General features: G+C 53.1%; 2 protein-coding genes across 2 annotated transcripts; one reads left to right on the top strand and one right to left on the bottom strand.

The window, feature by feature from the left end:
* Positions 1–4,885: 4,885 nt before the first annotated feature.
* LOC125956039 (uncharacterized) lies at positions 4,886–5,813 on the bottom strand. Its single transcript, XM_049687500.1, has 3 exons — positions 5,505–5,813; positions 5,292–5,415; positions 4,886–5,227 (listed from the first exon to the last, which is right to left on the bottom strand). Exons 1-3 carry the CDS (start codon positions 5,620–5,622, stop codon positions 5,104–5,106), a joined length of 366 nt encoding a protein of 121 aa, XP_049543457.1. The 5' UTR covers positions 5,623–5,813; the 3' UTR covers positions 4,886–5,103.
* On the top strand, positions 5,675–9,527 carry LOC125955925 (uncharacterized). The gene is made up of 4 exons (XM_049687310.1): positions 5,675–5,689; positions 6,888–7,178; positions 7,253–8,738; positions 8,832–9,527. Exons 1-4 carry the CDS (start codon positions 5,675–5,677, stop codon positions 9,245–9,247), a joined length of 2,208 nt encoding a protein of 735 aa, XP_049543267.1. The 3' UTR covers positions 9,248–9,527.
* Positions 9,528–12,500: the final 2,973 nt, after the last annotated feature.

Raw genomic sequence — 12,500 nt, 5'->3', positions numbered from 1 at the left:
ACCAGCTGGATATCGCGATTATTCGGCATCTACTATCTCCGCCGGACCGACCGGTCATACCGGCGCTCGTGTGCATTGCAGCAGCAACAGCAGCTTCCGCGCACGTTAACGGTGGTTCAATTGTACCCCTCAAGCCGCCTTCTTGTAGCCCCCGGGGTGGGGTAGGCCTTTGTGGCGTCTGCTTCGTTCAGGTTCAGCTCGTCAAAGGTCGTCACTTTCTCCCCCACCAAAAAGGGTTTCGTGGTCTCGCGTCTCGTGTGCTGTGTATGTACGCGTTGGCTCCCGGGGGGTGGGTGAGGTTTGACCTCGACGCTCCGATAATTACGGTGTGCTCCACACACAAAGGTGTTCCGTTTTTTTTTTTTTTCGTTTTCGAGAGGATCGCACATCGCACATCGCGCGCGGCTTATCCGCATCGCGCGCGCTTCTCGATTTTCTCCGCTCCGCGTAATGGCAAGGGGATTGTGATGGGGTGTGCGGGGTGGCTCAAAAAAAAACATTCGGTTCGACGGCGCTTGAGAGCGTCCGTCGAGACCTGATCTACGCTAACGGCTAGCGAGAGTTATTGTTGGTCAACGGCTTGGCGGCCTCGGCCATTGGGAGAAAGTGTGACGCGCGCGCGACGCGAGCAGCAGCAGCAGCAGCAGCACCCCGAAAACGATGTTGTTTCCGCAGCCGCGCAGTCGAGACGGGAGCCGCGTTTAGATTAAACCAATGAAGACAACAAAACAAAAAAAAAAAAACGGTGGGCACACCCACACGCACGCACGCGCGCACAATACAAGCAGAGCAGCATCAAGGAGCGCACTTCTCGGGTGGTTCTCGTATCGCCGTTTAACCGGACACACCGGAGCCTGATTTCTCCTCCCTGAGGTGGCAAGACTGACTGACCACTTTTGGCACACACACACACACACACAGCGCACGCGCGCGCGCCAAAGCTTGCTGGGCAGCCAAAAATCATACCAACCCCTGACACAGTCTGGCTTCGTCGTCGCCAACCGTCGCCGCCTTTCGCCATATCTGTCAATCCCGATGGTTCACCGGTGGTGATCCACTCCAGGACTGTCAAATCCCCGGGAGCTTATTGTGCAAGCGGAACCGTTTGCGGAACCCTTCGCCACCCTCCCTCCCCCCGCGGTTTAGTAGCGCGTGCGACGCGTGACACACCGCGAGACGTTCGGTTCGTTTGATTCGTTACGCCAACAGCAACGCCGTGGAACAGGTTCAACAGCAACAGCAACAAGGCAATGCCATTCCAACCAGCTGCCAAAGACCGGACCGGGTGCTGGTGACGTTTTGCAGCATATACATATGCTATAATGCTGCACAAAAAAGGTACCGGATTCCCCCGCCCCCTGCCCCCTGCCCCGGCCCGGAAGTAGTCAGATTGATCAAATGTTATCGAGCGCGCACAAAAAAAAAACGCGAGCGTCTAACCGAATGCGTCGCGGCGAATACGACTCCGTGCGCGGAACGATCGCGGAACGAGGAAATTGGAAAACCAAACCACAACCAACGCCGCCCACCCGTCTGCCACCATTCCAACCCTTCCAATCAGCTGGACGCGCAATGTTGGCGCCCGCTCCGCTATACATTCTCATCCAGCCAGCCAGCGAGCCAGCCGGTCAGTAGCAGCAGCAGCAGCAGCTGGCCACAGCTGGCTTGTGGTACATCTCGTCGTCGTGATCGCGAGGTACCGACCACGGCCACGGGTCGGGACTGTCCGCGATTTCCGCGATTGTCGCTATCTTTCTCTCGTCTGCGTCCGCGTCCGCGCCCGCGCTTTTTTCTTTCTTTTCTTCTCTCTCTCTTCATCATACAGGGGGGGGAGGTAAAACACATGTGGCGCACGTGGTGGTGGTGGTGGCCCTCGGAAGAAGAAGAAGAAGAAGGTGCCTCCAAACACACATTCGCATCTCACTCTCGAGGGGGCTGCCCGCCCCTGGCCCCTCTGCTGGTCTGGTTTTTGAAGATCCATTGGCTTGATTGGCGCCCTGCTGCACCACCGAGCGGCGCCCGGCCCCCGGCCCCAGCCCCGGGAAAACCGGTACAGCAGCGCTACTCGCCGTTCGCAGGAAAAAGCCGCGACTTACCGCGACCGCAACCTGCTACCTGCTACCGCATAGATCGCCCATCGGTCCATTGCGTGCCACTGGGACAAGAGACCGTGCGAGCGGGGAGGGGAGGGCGCCCGGGGTGGGTGGCAAAGAGATTGCGCCCCTCTGTGGAGTGGCAGCGAGCGAATGGCACTACACTGGCCTCGTGCGGTGCAAAGGAACGGCCAGGAATGGCCCAGGAAGGTAAACGAAATGGAAGGGGAAGGAAAGGAAAGGAAAGGAACGGAAGCAAAGGCTGGGATGGGAAGCAGCGCGATTGCAACCAATAACGGGTAGGCGGGCGGGCGGGCAGGCGGGCCCGGCCGCGGTCGCCTCGTCGTGTGGAAGCTATAAAATGGATCGGAAGTGTTCGTCCGGTGCTTAGTTTCGGTTAGCGCGCCATCCGGTGCAGGTGTGGTGGTCCAGGTCCAATCATCAGTCCAAGGCGCAGTCCTCTCGCACACACACACAGACGGAGGTTTGGCGCGAACACGCCACACGCTCGTTGCACGTTGAGAGGAGCAAAAAGTAGTCGTTATCCTTTTGTGGATTGTGTTTGTTTGTGTGTTTGTGTTTGCGGATATTTTTTGTTTGTTGTGACTCCTAGTGTGACCAAAGCAAGCACAGTTGAGTGTGTGAGTGTGTGAGTGTGTGAGTGTGAGTCTAGTAGTAGATCGCGATCGCGATCGGACTCCTTGCGCCCTCGTTTGCCGAGTAGAACAGCAGCAGAACGCATCCGGGGACAACCATGCGATCGGTAGGTGGTCGGTGGAGGAAGCCTGACTGGGAAAGCCATCCCCTCTAACCCCACCCCCACCCCCCCGTCTCATAGCAGTGATAGCCCTCTCTGCTGCTCATCTGCAACGGATAGAAGAAGGAGAAGAAAGAAGAAGAAGAAGAAGAAGAAGAAGAAAGAAGAAGAAGAAAAAGAAGAAGAAGAAGAAGAAGAAGAAGAAGAAGAAAGAAGAAAAAGAAGCGACTCAACCTGCTATCAACACTTATCTTGGGCGCCTTTGTCCGAGCCGAAGAAAAAGGAATGAACAAAAAAAAACAAAACAAAAACAATTTCTCGGCCCATCATCATTCCACCTCGAGACCAACCAACCCCCCGTGGGCCAGGGATGGAAATTGTTTCTCTAAATTGTGACCTACCCTCCCTCACACCTCCACCCAGTCTGCCGAACGAGTGTGACACTCTTGATTGTTTATGGTGCCCGTGCGGTCCCCAAAATCGTAAACCACAGGCGTGCGGGCCTCAGGCTGCGGGGTATATCAGATTCCACCTGTTACCTACCTCAACACACACTCTTTCTCTCTCTGTCTCTCCCTCTGCGCGGTTCTCGCGTTGGTTGGCGGGCGGAGGTGGAAAATGCGCCTCTACGCCCATGATCCACACCTCCGGGGAACTGAGGTATCGGATGCTGGATGGTGATGGTGGTGATTAATTGGCTAGAAATCGGTATCGGAGAGCCCGCTGACCAGTTTTCTCTTGTCCCGCAATCTCGCCTAGCAGCGCATATCTTTTATGTATCTGCATACACACTGACCGAAACGGAAAACAGCATCACCTACACGAGTTTTCACCACCCCCTGTCTTTTTTTTTCGGCTGCCTAACTAAATCAATGAAAAAAACTATATTTTTTATTTTATTTTGTTTTTAAATGCACAAACAAATTAACTAAACCGAACCGGTACCTATGTATGGGTGCTTCGTTGCGATATGTAAATTTCCATACCGCGCAACGATAATTTTTTGCGTGTACGTAAAACTAGTCACAATAACAATAACAACAGTTCAGTTACAAGTGACGCGGCTAGACGCGGCGAGTTTGTTTACCTTCATTCCAGCCAAGAAAACCCCACCGGCGGCGTTTGCAGAGGAAGCGCGCGAATGCGGCAATGCGTTTTGCCAATTCTAATGCTAGCTAGCTGATTTTTATTCCAAACCTTCAGCCCCGAACTGAGCATCAACAGTTGATGTTTTCCATTTTCTCTCGCGGGGTTTTTGTTTGCTTCTTCTTTTGCAACGGAGGAGAGGGAAGAGCGGGAGACGAGGTGCGGTCGCTTGGCTCATTGGCGCTTTCGGCACCATCGCTCGGCCTGGTCGATGATTTGGAGTACATGCTGCCAAACAGTGAAGTGGAGGGTGTTGTGCTCTTGACCGCATGCTGAGAGGGACCGACCGACCGACCGAGTGTGTGTGTGTGTATCGAGGGGAGTTAATCGATGGACTCCTACTTCCCATTTCCCAGCCCAAGCTGTACCATGCGAGCACCATTCAATGGGTGTATACCACCTCCCGCTGGACACACACACACACACACACACACACACGCGCTGTGCTACTTCCTCCCAGCGGGTACTCGCACGTGCCTTGTTTGCTTATCTGTAAGCACTGTTCGAGCTGCTGCTGCTGCTGCTGTTGTTGTTTTTTTCCTCTTCTTCTTCTTCTTGTTATTGTTGCTTCACTCAAGGTGATCTTGGGAGGCGAAATGTGTGAACCATTGTGACAGACGTGCATGGACACGCGCACACACACACACACACACACACACACACACGAGAAAGCATTTCGCGCGAAAAGCGAAACCCCCTAAACCTGCGCGATCTTGCCCCAAGCAGCAGACGAGGAAAGCTGGGAGGACCGGCTATGTAGGCACCTGCGGGCTTTCGAGCTTCGAATGAGCGAAAGATAAAGATCGTCGGCCTACTTCTCTGATCTGCAAACACCGAATATAGCTGCACGGGCGGTAGAGCATTAGAGCTGCTCCTGAAATGAAAATCTCAAAAACCGCGTCAGTGATATGGGGGCCTCACCACACCTAAGGGGCTGATGGTTTTGATGGTTTTTTGCTTTATTAAAAACGCCCACTGGCCTACAGTGCCTGTTGTGTCTGTGCAGCATCCCCCCTGTCCGCTTTATCAACGTACGCGTTCATCAGGGTCAGGGCATTTTGATAGTTTTGATCTTGATAGCGCTCCCGTTGTTTGGTCGCGCGCGTTTTATTCCGGCTTGACGTCATCGTTCGAATCATCCCGTACCAGCTGTGGGCAGCATTCCGGGTACGGTTTGGAGTAGTCCGTCTCGGTCACTCGGGTGCCCGGTCCGGCGCCTATCAGACCGCAGCTGGAAAGCACAGAATATTTGCCTTAATGCCAACCCCACAAATGACTCGTGACCCGTAACCTACCCCATAATGCTGATGTGGTAGTCGCTGGTGCAGTGCATCGACTCGCAGCGTCCCAAGCGCTGCTGCACCTCCCCGATCGGGAACGTCGTGTTCGAGTCCTTGTCGTAGCAGTGGCCCTCCCGATCTGTGCAGTGACACGTAGATGTGGATGTGTGCGTAGGATGCGTTTGAGCTGGGCCCTCACTACAGCTTACATTACTAGAAAACACTTACCTGGGCTTTTGCCTGCTGGGTTCAGGTAAACGTACGCGCTACCACCGGGTAGCAGACCAGCGAACAGGAACAATATGGCTGCGGAAACACCGACAGCAGCGACCCGAAGATGTACCATTTTGGAGAATTACCCGGAACTGGTCGGTCGCTCGCTGGGTAGCAATGTAGCAATGGGAATAATAATGGTGCGTGGTGTGCTGCTCGTTCGCCTGCTCCGAAACTACTGATTACGGTTGCTGCACGCGCGATTTTGCGATCATCGACGACTCGGAACGATCAACGCTAACTTTAGAACCGGCGTCGGCCGGACACCAGTTCACGCTACACAATCGAAATCGAAACGCGTTAAGTATCAGTATAGGCACGAAGCAACACAGTGCTGGACGCTTCTTTAGCGACAGATTTACTTTTTTTATTTTATTTTTCTAAAATTTTAACATCCTTGTCGTACTTTGAACATCCCACCAACATTGAGTTGGGAAACTAATAATACCTTCATTTTTTTTTAAATATGTGGCTTTAGGTGATCAAGTTGATCCATTATTGTAAAGTAGGTCACTTAACGACAGACAAGCAGTAAATCAAACCCTTAAAAAGTTCTTTAGTGTTTTACTATTTGTATTTTTTGTCTGCAAATCTTCTGTGAATCAAAAAAGTGTGAGTGTGCAAAATGAACAGTCAACATATGGGAATTTTCCAAACATTTTACTCATCAAAAGCTTTAATGCATTTGTGTGTGGTATTTATTTGATGACGATACGCGCATCTAATGAGCGTGAGAGAAAGAATTAATGCAATAATGAAAGAAAGAGCGAGAAAGAGAGAGAGAGATCCACTTTCGCAATCGCGCGTGTGTGTGCATTGCTGTTCGGTTCATAAATGAGAACGTCGTGGGCGCGATAGGCGATTGCCGATGACGGTGACGATCGCTCACGATCGTCACCCGGGAAGTCCGGAATCTCATCCGATGCGCACGATGTGTGTGTGTGCGTGCGCGCGCGTGTGTGTGGCGATAAGTGGTTCGTTAATCTCCACCCCCACCCCCAAACAACACTCGCAACCGCCCGCTGTGTCGATCAGAGCGCGGGCCGGTTGCTGATAGAGGGAAGCGCAGATGAGCTCGCGAGCTGCTTCTTCTTCTTCTTCTGGCAAGCCGTCTGGATCTGGATGAACCTGTTTTGTGATCGAAGCAAAGGAAAGTTCGCGCGCCACCTTACGACGCATCTCTGTCTGTCTGTGTGTCTGTCTGTGTGTGTGTTCTCTGCATTATGCACACCGAAGGGGGGGGTGGGCTAGCAGTGGGCGATAAATTGCTGAAGACATCTTCTACTTCTACTTCTGCTTCTCATCTGCTTCTGATTGTTATCGTTGTTGTTGTTTCAGATCAAGTTCTCGGCCGTGTTGACGGTAGTGGTGCTGCTGTCGGTGGCCCAGCTGGTGGTCCGCCAAGCTGCCGGCGAGGCGACCGAACAACAACGGCGCCGTCCATTGTTCCGCCGAGCGAAACCAACGACCACCTCCGAACCAGCAGCGGCGGCGGCGCCGGCGGCTGGCTCCGGGGACGATAGCGAGGGTTCCGAGACGAAGCGACTGGGCAGCGATCCGTTCTCCGGTCACCAGCCACCAGGGTTAGCGTCCGGTAGCTTCAAGGCGGACACGGGAGATAAACTCACGGTAGGCCTTGATCTCATTCTAACTGGCGGCCGCCTTCTCACTCGATTGTCGCACACCTTCCACCTCCGCAACAGACCTTCTCCGAGTACAGCTTTGGCAGCCACGCGAAGCTACCGGGCGGAAGCGATGAGACCGCAACCGGGGACGACACCGATCCGGGCGCCGGGTACGGGGGCTTCAAGAACCACAAGAGTGCCGCCGCCGGCCTGCTGCCGACCACCAACGCCAACAACAAGGAGCGCAAACCGTTCGACTTCCTAGCCCGGGACTACGCGAAGGCGAAGGGATCGTTCGGTGCCGGTGCGAGTACCGGTGCCACCCAGCACGATACGGGACTGCTGGCTGGACTGAAGTCGAAGGCGTCTTCCACGGTTAGCAACAAGTACTCGATCTCGCACCCTTCACCGATTAGTGCGCCTGGGAGCAGCAAGGCCGCCGGTAAGTTGGCCCACCTGGACGACTCGACCGAGTACGATGTGTACGCCAGCCTCGGCCAGTCGCAGGTCGCCGGCAAAACCAAGCTCGGTACGTCGTCCGGCAAGTACCGTCCGCTCGGTGCGGCCGCGTCGTCGTCGTCGTTGTCGTCGTCAGCGTTCGGCGCGCCCTCTACCGGCCACTTCGAGGGTAAGGTAAAGAAGGTACCGTTCAAGTACGAGGACGGTGGTCTCGGTGCGGCCAGCTCGCTCAAGGGCAAAACCAAGGGCTCCAAGCTTGCCCTGGATGATGACAGTCCGTTCGGTGCCGGTACGGGGCTCGGAGGGTTCGACGGTGCGTACGGAGGCAAGCCGCATCATCATCATCAGCAGCAACAGTCACAGCAGAGTCTGCTCGCCTCCAGCAAGAGCAAGTTCAACTTTGCCGAACCGCCGGCCCTGGTGAAGTCAACACTCAACACGCTGAAGCACTTCGGCGACGGACTGCTAGGTAACGGAAACCCAGGGGGTGCCCTGATCCATGCGCCCAACCCGTACGAGCTGGACAGCGACGAGGTGGACGGGCTGGCATCGGTTGCCGGTACCGGTGGCTTCCATGGCGGTGCTGGCAAGTACGGTTCACCGGGACAGGGAAGCCTCGGTAGCCCGGTCTCCCATTTTGGCCATCCCTCGCACGGTGCCATCGAAGAGAGCTACGAGGTCGCGTCCGGTGAGCACCATGGCAAGCCAGCTGCCATGTACCAGCTGCCGAAGCTGTCACCGTCGCTCGCACCGCTGTCCAGTGTTGTCGGTGGGGTGGTAGGGGGTGGAAAGTTTGCGACCGATTTCGATGTCAAGAACATCAAGCTGACGGACGGTGGTGCTTCCGTGTTCGGGGGCCACAGTACCAAGTACCAAGTAGGTGGTGGTGCTACCGGCAGCAGTAACACACAGGGATACACCGGGAAGCACACGCCACACCACACCAAACAACAACAACACCAGCAGCAACAGCAGCAGCAACTACATCCACACCAGGGAGTAGGTCACGCCGGGCCGGGCCAACATCTTCATCATCACCAGCAGCAGCAGCAGCAACAACACGGTCCGCACCACGCACCACCACACGCCACACCACACGCAACCGGTAGACCGATAGACAACCCTAACCCCCTAGACTTTCGACCCAACTTCCAACTACAAGATGTCCCCAATTTGTATCCCGCTGCCCCCGTTCTAGGTGCCGGCATTGCGGCCAAGGGGCAGATCGAGAGCTTCCTCAACTCGGAGCACGGCCTTAAGGACGAGTCGCTGGTGGCGCAGCTGCTCGGCCAGCAGCAGTCGGGTGGCGGCGGAGGCGGCGCCGGTGCCGGCCGGCCACACTATCACACGCTGCAAAAGTCCAAGGAGGAGGAACAGCTGGAGAAGGAGGCGCTCCGGCAGCAGATCGAGTACCTGAAGGCGCAGGCGGCCAAGCGCCCGGTCGACCTGTCGCCGAGCAATCCGGCCCGGCCCGCCATCGTCTCGAACGCGCAAAAGTTCCGGCCGGTGCGCCGCATACCGACGCACGTGCGGCTCGGCGTGAAGGCACCCTACCCGCTGCCCCGCATCCCGCACTACAACGATCGGCCGTACAGCATCAGCTTCAAAATCTAGTTGTTCGAGCGAGTCCGTCTGTGTGCAACCGCGACACACCGGTGCTATTGTTACCTTGTTGAACTTGATGTTGTTGTTATTTTGCTGTTGAACTCTGTTCATCCCTTTAGTCTTAGTAGCTCATCGATTATTTATTCCATCATCGAGTTAGTACCCTAAGTATCGACCCTTTGTTGTTTTGGTTTCTACTTTCTACACTACACACTAAAATGCGCATCGCATTCAAAACACACAAGACACAAATACATGAAATTACTCTCTTTCAATTTACACAACGATACCCCGGGCGTCTTGCATACCGAGAAGAAAATTCCATGTCCAAGCATTCTGGGCTGCCCACGGATAGTAGCCGCCCTCTCGCGGTTTGTTTCGGGAACGGTATGCATGCAAATAAAAAAGCAATCGATTATTTCGTTCGTTCGATTTCGGCAGTGATCGGATCGGTTGGCCGGTTCATTTCGGATTTGTTCATCAGTTGATCAGTTGATTAGCAGCTGTACGCACCAACGGAAGGATGGTCGCATCGTTTTCTTGTTTTTTTTTTGGTTTGTTACTTTTTATTTTTGTTCTGTGACATCTTTACAGTTACAACAATAGTTTTCTCACCATTCGGAAAGGTTTCTGTTTCATTCTTTGTCATTTATCGTTTGTTTTAAGCTGTATCTTATCGGTTTTCTCTGCTTGTTTTTTTTTTGTTTGGTTTTGTTTTGTTTCGTTTGTTTCGTTTGTTTGGTTTTCTTCTATCGTTCTATCAAGTTCGGGCTGCATTTGTCGCATTGCAGCGCAGCGCACGGCTCAAGCTCCCCACCGGAGCAGCCCCGACACTCGACCCTTCGACCGGACTCGGATACACGCACACGGCTGCTGCTGCTGCTGGAAAGCTGCTCCTCCGCTTATAGCAGACCCTGCCCGTGAAGCTTTTCAGTTACTAGCGATTGCGAAGAGCAAACAAACACACACACACACATCCGCCCAAACACACACGATACTGCTTGTCTAGTCTGGTTTGGAGTGTGTAGGGTTGATCCGGAACTCGGGGAGCTCAGAGACCGCGCGCACTCTGATGCACACTGATGCCATGGTCTAGTCTAGGCCCTTAGCTTTTGGGCGCGGGCGCCAATGCGACGCAAGCCGTCTGTGCCTGCGGGCAGGCAGTTCTGGATGGTGGCGCTGCGCTAATTCTGATCCTTGATCCTTGCTCCTTGATCTCCCCTCGAGCACGCTTCGCTCTTTTCGTGCTACCTGCTGCTGGTGCCATTTTTTTTCTTCCCCCACTTCGCACTCGCCTCGTTCTATCAGGGTTTTTTTTGTTGCTCGAACCTTTTCATATGTATATTTTTATATAATAGTTGTTTCCCCATTTTCCTGCCCCTCTTCCTGCCACGATCCCCGATCTAGTGTACGCGGTACGTACGAATGACGTGCCACTGATGCCATTTCGTTTTTCTCCTCCTCCTCCTGCTCCTCCTTCTCGCCTCGCCTTCCTTCCTTCCTTCCTTTCCGTCTCGTCTCTGGCTTCCGCCACTTAACAGACTGGATTATGGTACTTGTTGACGGTCGCCGCTGATCGGAGCCAATGGCATTAATTGATTAATTAACTGTTTCATTTAAGACATTTTTATCGCTAGTTTTTTAGCTGCTTTTTTCCCCCTCCCTCCCATTTCGCGCGCTCTCTCTTCTAGCTCTCTCTCTCTCTCTCTCTCTCTCGACTTCATTTGCATCAGCTACTCCACGGTTGTTTTTTTTTTTTAAATGTTTTACTATCTTTTTTCTTTTGTTTATCATAATAATAGACAGCATAGCATAGGAAGACGTTAATACCTGCATTAGACATGATGTACAAAATTATATTTTTCTCACAAGAGATTTCCGATTGTTTTATGCAATGTGGGTTGCTCTCTCTATGACTCCTCTTGTTCGTTTTTTTTTTCTTCTCTCGTTTATTTCTTTTACTTTTATGAATGTGTGTTTGTATGTGTGTCTGTGTTGTGTTTTCTTTAACGTTTTGTGTGTTGCGTTTTTAGTAGTGTGTTGTTCCTTCTGTAAGCCGTGAGTGTCCGTTGAAGTAGTCGTCGGCCAGAAGGCCTCTGTCTTTTCTGAGATTGATGTGTTGCACGATCGTACCTTCGCACCGCTCTCCATTCGTGTGTGTGTGTGTGTGTGCGTGCTGGAATGTGTGTATTCTCGGTAGCAAAACGCTGTGGTCGGGTTGCGGTTCGTAGTCGTACGGTTAAACGGTTGCGGCTTTTCCGTAATTTGCGCATCGCAAGCTGTTTTTTCGGCTGCCCCGCTCTGCCCGCTCCCACGACCCCGTTCCTGCGCGAATCGTTCATCAATCAGTCAGTCGTGACGACTCGAGTGAGTTGTCCTGCTACCGCAAGGAGCAATTTAAACAAGTGTTAATGTGTGTGTGTGGGTGTGCGCTATCGCGTCATACTATCAACTGCAACTGCGTGCGTGGGGTGCACGCACCATTTTTTTTTAAATCTGGCTTACATGTCATTGTTTTTTGTTTGTTTGCATACCGGCGCTTTGTATGTCGTCTGCTGCTTGCCTTTGCCTTCCTTCCCTCTACTGTGATCCCTTGGTCAGTTTAGTGTTTTCTAAATGTTTGGTTTCGCGGTTGTATCAACACCATTGCAAGGTGCAAGGTGCACTACAAGTAAACAAGAGGGACAACAAGCAACAGAAACCGGAAAATAGAGGGCGAAGGACGGGCGAGAAGAAGAGAGAGAGAGAGAGAGAGAGAGAAAGAGAGAAAGAGAGTGCAGTATTTTGTCACCTTGGATTTCGACTTTGCGCTAACAAATCTTCGTACTACAGTCCACGGTCCACGGCGCGCGTTCAGTGCTATTGCGGTTATTACGTTGCGGTTGAGACGCGAGCTGCAGGAAAATGATTCGCCTATGGTCACTGTACAAGGTACTGGTAGGTAGTAGTAGTATACGTGCGCGACCATCACAATGACTATGGTCGGTGGTCATTTCAACTGATTCAATCAGAGGCAGTAGTCTAACATGGGTTTTGTGTTGTGTTTGTGCGTGCGTACGTGCGTGCGTGGGGTTGGGGGTTGTGTCTTTCTCTCGTTTCATGTTCTCACTCTTCTCCTTCCTTTTTCTCACTCTTTCTCTCTCTCTCTCCAAAACTTCGTCCCTCTCATGTTGTTTCGCTTTTCTTTCGTATCCTCGGTGCGGACCATACAACAAACTTCTGTCAATCGACAAAGTGTTCCAGGATTTTAGGGCGTGCATCT

This window comes from Anopheles darlingi, chromosome X (genome assembly GCF_943734745.1).
Source record: "Anopheles darlingi chromosome X, idAnoDarlMG_H_01, whole genome shotgun sequence".
Taxonomy (NCBI): Eukaryota; Metazoa; Arthropoda; class Insecta; order Diptera; family Culicidae; genus Anopheles; species Anopheles darlingi.
The sequence above is the reverse complement of the archived record's forward strand: the minus strand, read 5'-3'. Positions and strand labels throughout refer to the sequence as shown.